The sequence below is a fragment of the Penaeus chinensis genome, chromosome 18, assembly GCF_019202785.1.
Source record: "Penaeus chinensis breed Huanghai No. 1 chromosome 18, ASM1920278v2, whole genome shotgun sequence".
Lineage (NCBI taxonomy): Eukaryota > Metazoa > Arthropoda > Malacostraca > Decapoda > Penaeidae > Penaeus > Penaeus chinensis.
In genome coordinates, this window is record NC_061836.1 from 9235830 (window position 1) to 9245829 (window position 10000).

At 41.4% G+C, this 10000-nt stretch overlaps 1 protein-coding gene across 1 annotated transcript in view; it reads left to right on the forward strand.

The window, feature by feature from the left end:
- Positions 1-10000, forward strand: part of LOC125034601 (zinc metalloproteinase nas-15-like) — an 18717-nt gene that overhangs the window by 2192 nt on the left and 6525 nt on the right. Inside the window, exons 4-6 of the mRNA XM_047626502.1 lie at positions 7627-7736; positions 8358-8448; positions 9370-9487. Coding sequence (XP_047482458.1) covers positions 7627-7736; positions 8358-8448; positions 9370-9487 — 319 coding nt within the window. The remainder of the gene's footprint in view (positions 1-7626; positions 7737-8357; positions 8449-9369; positions 9488-10000) is intronic.

The following is a 10000-nucleotide window of genomic DNA, read 5'->3' on the forward strand; positions in this document are numbered from 1 at the left end:
TAATTATACAGTAATACTCGTAACTGGAAAACCTACAGTATCAAGCAGCCACGATAATAAACTCCATTAAGTAAAACTGACAATACCAATAAACCAACAAAGACAACTGCAGGGCGAGGCTGTCCCAGGACGGCCGTAGGAGCATGTGAGAGAGATCTCGTGCTTCCTGTTTCGGCCCAAAAGTATACATAGGGTTCGGTACTAAGAGCAGGTTAGAATTAATCATGTGGTAGCGGAATTAGCTTTCAGGATCGTTGGCCAAAGCTATATCTGTCTAAACTAACTGAAGGAAAGGCCTGAATGCTGTGTTGCATCGTCAACGTACTCTCGTTAAGCAAGAGTACGAAGATTTACAAATAAAAGCAAAAACGAGAAAATACGAATGAACAGAGATATCACCAAATAAGCATGTTCCACAAGTTTATTTGAATAAAAAAAAAAAAAAAAAATGAATTCATTAACTCACTGAGGTAAAATAAAGAAAATAAAACGTGATGAAATATAAATAAAAGCCAGTTCGTTAAGTTATTATTATCATCAAGCCATAAAAGATACAATACACTAATAAAACCTCCACGAAAAAGAGCATTCTTAATAAAAACAGATAAACAATGCCTTTAAAAACTGCTATAACTCCCCAGCTTCGTTAGTCCTTCGTTAAAACCAGGAATAATTAAAAATCCAAACGAATAAAAGACCGGTAAAAACGTCGGCTTTCTGAAGGAAAGGCCGAGCGTAGATCACAGAGCCAAGGTATCCGCAACTCCCGTACAAGGTGCGATGCGATTGAGATTTGCGAAGTTCTAGCTTCGCCCGGGCCTTCTATATATGGCCCGGCCTGTGTCAGCTTTTAATGGCTGTCTCATTTTGTTCTCTGACACTCGGCGCTTACCGTGGTGGTGGGATTGCCAGCAGGCGCTCCTGCCGCCATGGTGTTAGCATATCGCATAACCTCCTTACCAGCACGGCGGCTGTTGCAAGCGGTCCCTGTCTCAGGAATTGTGTATGCTCACAATTCTCTAATGTACTAGTGTGGCGTTCGGCTCGCCGCCGTGCATGCAACACCTCTCTTCACGGTTTATTGTGTGTCATGCACAGTGGAAACCTAGGCGCATTCTGTGAGGAATGACTTCGGTACCTCTGTTGCCTTACAAGGTCGTTGACCCGACCTTTTATGCGAACAAGGTCGTGCGCCAAGTTCGTTTATCCGGAGTTTGCGCAGCAAGACTCGTTGTTCTTAAAAGTGTCGTCTGTTCTTTGAGACGTTACAGCTTCTATTTCATTTATTGTGGTATTGCTCCTTTTCATTGGATATTTGCATAGGAGGTCTTCAATAAAAACACAAGACATTTTTTATACAAATAAAAGGAACGTAAATATATACATGATTTTAAATGTAGAAGGGAATAAAATTACGCTGGCTAGCCAATCAGGCTCTGGCGCCAAACAATTGCTCTCCGATTTATGTCGCCAGCTTTCAGAAATACGTATTTCAGGCGCCATAAAGCGTTTAAGGGCCAAACGTCTCTTCAATAAATCATGCCATCCTCCTTCTCAGCAAGAACCGTCCAAGGCGTCCCTGTTCGCTCGTCAGCGTCTCCTGCAGACAATTCCTCTTCTACGTCATCTATTGTCCGTCACGGCTAGGCGGCAGGGATAGTGGGGGGGGGGGGGGGGTGACACAGGGGCGAGGTCGGCAAGTAGGAAGCTGAGGCGTCAGTTCACTACAACCCCTCCCCACCCAGTAGAGCGTCCACTACGTCTCATCTAGCTGGCCCTCGAAGTCCAGCTGCTCCTCCGGTCGAGTCTTTCCCACGTCCTCTGCTAGGTCGTTTCTGGGTTCACTCGGCAGGTCACAGGGACATCTTGAAACGACGTGACGAAGCTCGTCTTGACCCTCCTTCCCGAAGGTAGCTGTGAGGTCCTTCCGACAGTCCAGGTTGATGACCTCCTGCTCCCTCTGCATCATCCCATGGGTGTGATAGGGCCATCCAGAGTCCGGCAGGTCCTCCTCCACCTCTCAGCACTGTTCTTAGGAACCGACAGCTCATCTCCTGTAGATCTCAAAGCAAAACCTCAGTGTCCTCTGCTAAGGCTTCACGGTCTACCACAAGTCTCTCGAACCACAGGACATCACTGGCATGGGTCAGGGTGTAATCCATGGCTCATAATCTGACAACAGTGAAACAAATCCCTTCCCAATCCCCTTGAGTTGCGCTGGCCCCATTTATTACATTAAGTGTTCAAATATGACATATATCGAATATGAAACTGTATTTCTCATCCATGTTTATAAAGACTGCTAAATAAAACTGAGGGAGGATAGTATGGCTTGTTACACAAAGAGTTCAAACTGGCAAGGACTGGCATAGTTCATTCACCATAAGAATTAAGATTATCTTAAACATAAAAGTGCTTAAAACTATAAAAACATGTATGGAAATTAAAAAAAGGAATGATAAACATATGTACATATAATCACTTAGGACTGACAAGGCAGGATGCAAGCAACATCACTCTTGGTTCAGCTTCATCATCTAACAGGGGACCCACATAATCTGGACCATATTCATCGTAAAGGTCAGGATAAGTAACTTCACCCAAGACCTGAAACGGTTTGAAGTCATTTATATGACACTGTCTCTTAGTAAATGGACGTTAGACATCTTTTAACAAGAAAGTTACAGGACCAATCTTCTTAATACGTGCTGGACCTGCCCAACGTGGGTTCAGTAACTTATTAGGTCCGTGTTTCTGTACACGGTTCTTATAAAGTACAAGGTGTCCTTCCTCAAGAGGCTTTGCAGTTGCTGTCTGTCATAATCTCTCTTCCACCTCTCCCTAACTGTCTTTGTCGTCTCAAGTGCTACCTGACGAGCTATCTTAAGAGCTTTATGGAAATATTTGGAAGCTTCCGAATTATAAACTAGGTCATTAGTGAGACCAACTGGAAAGTGGCCATGATGGCCAGTCATCAGGTACAAAGGGTGGATTGCACTATTGCACTATTATGAGCTAATCTCACTTGAGGGATCAGCTGTTCCCACATACCCGGTGTTGTGTTAGCAAGAGATGCAATAGCATCTTTAAAAACCTATTTGTCCATTCTCTCATCCCGTTTGCTTGAGGATGATAAGTTGTAGTTAGAGTGGTCTGTATCTGCAACAAACGGCAACATTCTTTGAACAGACGGTTGTTAAACTCAGATCCTCCTTCTGTTTGTATGAGATGAGGAGGACCGAACACAGAAATAAACTCTTTAAACATGGCATCAGTCACCGAACCTGCATCCTTAGTCTTGAGAGGAATAATCTGGATATAGTGAGTCAAATGATCCACAATTGTCAAGCAATATCTTTAGCCTGCTTGAGATATCCCTAGTTCAATGAGGTCGGCACTCACTTTCTCTAGAGGCACTGGTATATCTGGTGCCTTTGCTAAAGGAGCTTTTCTTGGGCTGTCCTTATGCCGACGGCATGCTTCACATGCAGCCACATATTCTTTTACATCTCGAAGCATATTCAGAAAGTAAAACATGTCCTTTAGTTTAACAAAGAACCTATATATTCTAGGATGAGCAGCTAATGGTGATGAGTGTGCTAGCTTTATAGCACTTCTGCGATGCTGCCTTGGGACAACAAGCTGACTGACAATTCTGTCAGGCAGAGTTCTTACATGATAAAGAACTCCATTCTGAATTTCAAACTCATCTAGGGGGGGGGTGGAGATTTCCTCCGAGGAGTAACTTTCTCTTCCAAGAATGCCACAATGTCGTGCCACATTGGATCTTTGAATTGCTCTGAACGCATTGTTTTTGGGTCAGGATTAGACATACAAATGGAACTTACATACATCCCACCATGTACCAGTTTTGTACAATATTCTGAAGGAATAACCAGAGAGTTCATAAGCCCATCTGGGCATTCGTGGTGACTTTGTTGTCTTTTGTAAATACAAGGCACAAAAATCTGTGGTCAGTATATACAGTAAACTTGTGACCAAAAACATAAGGATGAAAAGACCTTACACTCTCAACCACTGCAAGCGCCTCAGCATCAGTGGCAGAGTATCTGGTTTCAGGGCCCCGCAGCTTCTGGCTGAAGTAAGCTATGGTATGTGGTGGGTTCTGACCTTGCCTTTGCATCAGACATCCCCCTATGGCAACTTGGGATGCATCAGTATGGATTTCAAATGGCAGACCAAAGTTGTGCACTAATTAAAGCATCCTTGAGTGCCTGGAATGCCTCTTGACATTCATTAGTCCACTTAAATCTCTGCTCCTTTTTAATAAGTTGTGTTAATGGATAGGCCATTTTAGCATAATTGGAGACATGTTTATGGAAAAATCCAGAGGCTCCTAAAAATCTCCACACACCTCCAACTGTCTTTGGAGGGGGCATCTCCGAGAAGGCTCGTACTTTGTCTGGATCTGGTAAGATCCCATCTGGAGTGATGCAGAAGCCTAGGAATCAGAAATTCTCAACAACAAACTCACTTGTTAGCACTGAGTTTAAAACCAGCACAGTCAAAGATGTCTAAGGTTTCTTTAAGATGTTGAAGGTCTTCTTCAAATGTTTTGCTGTAGATAACAATGTTATCCAGATATGCTAAAGTATGTCTACCCAAGACTGGACTAAGTACAGCATTCATGGTTCTATGAAAAGTAGTTGGGGTGGTAGAAAGCCCAAAAGGTATACGGCGCCATTGGAAGAGGTGGTAACCATCACTGAAGGCAGTCTTATGCCTATCCTCATGTGCCACAGGGATGCTCCAATAGGCACTTCGACTGTCAAGCAAGGAGAAAACTTCAGTGTCCCTCAGTTCATCAACTAACTCATCAATCCTCAGTAAGGGATAAGTGTCTGCTTTAGTTACAGAGTTATGTTGTCTATAGTCAACACAAAATCGTACTGTGCCATCCTTCTTCTTGACAAGGACAACAGGAGAGAGTAAAGGTGAGGTACTAGGCTTGATAACACCGGCCTCAAGCATGGCATCACACTCCTGTCTGATCTGCTGCTTGACTGCCTCGGGTAAACGCCATTGGCGTGTGCAGAGAGATTTAGTCCCGTGTGTAAGGATGTGATGCTGGATTCCTGGTACAGTACCAATTGTGAATTTGTCCCCACTGAACAATCTAGGATAATTAGCTAGTAAAGAAAGTATATCATGATGTTTATCAGACTTAAATTGGGTCCAGTTTTAACCCCACCTCCTGCTGCTGTCAGCATTGATACCTCAGGAGGATCATCTAAGCTTATTTCCAGGAACACAATGAAATCATTATCAATATACCCAAAATACAGCGGACTATAAGCAAGATCAAAATCATCTTCCTTACCAGAACTAAAATGGGGATTGGGTATATCATCATCATCATCTAGTTTAGGTTCGGATGAATCTTCACTCATCTGTCTCTCTTGAGCCTGTCCCACATGACTGGGCTCTTTAGAAAGGTGATCTAACAACTGTGCACAGTTGACCAGTTGTTATGTGCGTGCCGTTCGGCAGGCATACTGGACGTGTTCCTCCATTTATCACCCACACAAAAGCTACACCATCTTTAGGTATAACTACTGTCCGAGGGACAATTACCTTATCTGTAGCTCCTCCTTATGACCTTATGATTAAAACCTTCAGGAACAGTCACAGGAATGTATCATCCTACGAGAAGGGCATTGTGTGGTCCTTCTTATGGCAAGCCTTTGGCAATGTTAAGGTGGAACAGACTCTGATATGCCAGAAATGCCTAAGGTACATCCATCAGTGTAATTGACAGGGAGAGTCACTCCTCCAAGTCTCAGATAAGCCTTTTGAGGAACAGGCTTATGTACTAGTCAGAAGCAAAACCTCCGAAGAAAATCCATCCCAATCAGGATGTCCCTTGGAAAGTCGACACCTTCCACCACACACACCCTGTGATGGCATTTCCCAAGGAAATCTCTACATCCCACTCAGAGGTGGCTTCAAGGAGTCAACCTGACTCTTCCTGAAGGCCACAAACTTGGTGATGGATTTTCTTTGGGGTTATTGATTTAGTCCCTTCCATCTTTAAGAGAGTGACCTCAGACCCTGTGTCTATGAAAGCTGTCATAGGCATTCCATTTACACGTATCTTTACAAGGGGCTTCCCACAAGGTCCTTGTGTAACAATTTCACTATTCAAGGTTACTGGCTGGACCGCAGACTCGATCAACGGTTGTCTGCCTGCGTATATACTCAGAGAGGGCTGGAGCAGTTCCTTCAGCCAACCAAGCAATACTTGGAGGAAGACACTTTGTACCAATTCTTCAGGGTTTCCAAATGCTTCCCAATGGTCCCGATAACCCTGATAGACCATCCCCTCAAGAGTAGAATGAAAATCTAAGGGTGCCTGACCCGCCATCATGCGTACCTCATACAGAAGAGTAAAGAAGTCAGAGGCAGAGCATGTCCTTCTGAACTTCTGTCGTATTTTTTGGCGAAACTCAGTCTATGTATAAATATAATAAAAAATGGGTGAGTTGATGATCACGTCTGCCTACCCTCGACAGTGTGCCTTTGCAGCGCGAATGACACCATCACGATCAGACACTACGACATAGGTTGGCTGCGGGGCTGCATGTGGCTGAACTATAGGAGTTGTGAAAAGAGTACGAGGTGCCACCTGTGGTCTACTGGATAAAGGTCCAGTATTTCCCTGTACAAAACGGGACTGAGGCAAATAAGGATTTACTGGTGTTAATGCCGGAGGAGAAAACTCCTTAACCGGTGGTCTAGGCTGAGTTCTCTTAGCAACAGCTCCTGTCGAGGGTGACATGTTAGCAGGAGAGAGTGCCGTGGCAACTTGCAGCTCTGGAGAACCAGCATTAGTCTCAGCATTTGAATTTAATGTTAACTTCTCCAGCATTGCCTTCATCTCTTCACGATCTTTCTCCCTCTGCCTGTCAAGGCAGAGAGAGAAAGAGCATCCCCCTTAATTCAGTGACCTCATCTACCAGCGCTATCTTTTCATCAAGATCAGATATCTGCGACTTCCTTTTCCTAAGCTTTACCATGATTAAAGTCAGAAGAATACAACAACCAAAATCGGTAACCTATACACCTCACTTCCGATAAATACCAACACAAATTAACAAGAAAATTCAGTACGCAAAACACACGAACAAGAAAAAAATAAATATAAAATGTACACAAAACAGTTATCCGAAAGTTAAAGGTAAAAACTGGTAAATACCAAAACCAAAATTCACAAGAAATACTGCATTACTTTACTTTCAAAATACACTTGAATGAAAATATTACTTTAAGCCAGTCTTTATCACATTTAGCTTTCAGGTTGTTTGGCAAAATCTCTTAAAATACCAAAGACATGATATATAACATCAACAAGACACAACACAAGATTACGCAACCAACAGACTCCGCAAAAACAAACTTTTCAATCCCGACGCTGCCAACCACAAACGTCCTGTAGGGCGAGGCTGGCTCTGGACGGCAATGTTACGAAGTCTTATACGTTCCTGACACACGGGCGAGAACGGCAAATAGGAAGCCGAGGCGTCAGCTTACTACACAACAACAACAACAACAACAACAACAGCAACTGCAACAATAATACCCCCCCCCCCTCTCTCTCTCCCCCAGCCCACGACCCCGTCCAGACCAGCAGCGAGTTCGACCCCATCATGATGGCCGGCATGTTCCAGGGGGACATCGTGCTGCACACCGAAGAGGAGCTCATACAGATGACGATGGTACCTGCTGTTTTGGTTAACTTATAGATGTTATTGTTGTTATCCTTATTTTTATTATATTATTGACATTATTATTATTATTGTTTTTATTATTGTTATTGTTATTTTGTTATTGTTATTATTATTATTATTATTATTATTATTACTATTATTATTATTATTATCATCATCATTACAATTATTGTTATTTTCAATATCATTGTGACTATAGTTATTATTATTACAATTATTGTTATCATAATAATAATAATAATAATAATAGTAATAATAATAATAATTATTATTATTATTATTATTATTATTATCATCGTTATTATTGTCATCACCATTATCATCATTATTATCATTACTGATATCATTATCATGATCAATATCATTACAGTTATTAACGTCATCATTATTGCTAGCAATATAATCATCATTCGAATAATCTCCCTGCATTCCTTTATAAGTGATATTTCATTCCAACCCGAATTCACCTGTCTTATATATATATATATATATATATATATATATATATATATATATATATATATATATATATATATGCTACATATGGCGGACATATTCTTAATGACGCAGAACAGAACCCATTTTAAGATTTTTTATTGTATGTCTTAGCCTCATCTGGCTGGAGCGAGGAACGCCATTATTAGCGAGGATCGACGTTGGCCCAATGCTGTTATTCCCTATGTTATATCTTCTTCTTACAGTAAGTATGTGCTTAGGGTTTTCTTGTTGTGTGTCTGGTTACCCTCTCTTAATTTTTCTTGATTATTCTTTACCTTTGTCTGTTTCTGTCTTTTTCTCTGTCTGTTTCTCTGTCTCTGTTTGTCTGTCTCTTTCTGTTTCTGTCTGTCTGCTTGTCTGTCTCTCTTTCTCTCTGACTCTTTCTGTCTCTCTCTTTCTGTCTCTGTCTGTCTCTATTTCTCTCTGTCTCTTTCTGTGTCTATCCGGTCATACTGAATCGCATATGCATATATCTACGTATTATTTGCTTCCAGGGCTTGTAAACATATAACACTTTGTATGTCCGAGCAAGGAAATCATTATCATATCTGCAATGCAACAACACAGTATTGATAACAGTATGTCCCATCAACATTGAAAATATCGAAAACAGAAAAGAAATGACACCTCTCACAACCTCGTTTTCCTCATTTTCGAAACGAAAACGAAAATCCCCTTTAAGAAATCTCACGAGCCATAAAATCACGCAACCTCATTTTCCTCCTTTTCCTCCTCCTCCTTAACTGAATATGTAACATCATCAGACAAAAATATCCTTCCAGAAATCTCACTAGATCATTTTCCTCTTCCTCCTCCTCTTCCTCTTCTTTCTCCTCCTCTTCCTCTTCCTCTTCTTTTTCTTTCTCCTCCTCTACCACCTCCTCCTCCACCTTCACCTCCACCTCCACCTCCAAACAAACAAAACATCACCGACCAAAAATCTCATCATAAAAATCTCAAAACCTCATTTTCCTCCTCCTCCCTTTCCCACCACCTCCCTTCTCCCCCTCATTCTTCCCCCTCCTCCTCATCCCCATCACCACCCATAAAATCTCCCTTTAAACAATCTCACAAACTCCCTTTTTTCCTCCCTCCCCACCTCCCCTCCCCTTCTCCTCACCAGGCAAGAGCGAAAGAAGCACCATAGCAGCGGCCATGGCGGAATTCCACAGGTCAACGTGCATCCGCTTCGTTCCCCGAAATTCTGAAAAGGATTATATACACATCTTGAGAGGAGACGGGTAAGTAGGTCGCTGTGTTTGCTTTTTTGTGTTAAAGTTTTTGGTGTTTGTATTTTCATCTTTATTGTTATTATTATTGTTGTTGTTATTGTTATGGTTGCTATTGTTATTATTGTTTTTGTTGTTATTGTTATTATTATTATCATTGTTATTATTATCATTGTTATTGTTATTGTTATAATTATTACTATTACTATTACTATTACTATAACTATTATTATTATTATCATCATCATCATCATCATCATCATCATCATCATCATCATCATCATCATCATCATCATCATCATCATCATCATCATCATCATCTTCATCATCATCATCTTCATCTTCATCTTCATCTTCATCTTCATCTTCATCTTCATCTTCATCATCATCATCATCATCATCATCATCATCATCATCATCATCATCATCTTCATCATCATCATCATCATCTTCATCTTCATCTTCATCTTCATCTTCATCTTCATCTTCATCTTCATCTTCATCTTCATCTTCATCTTCATCTTC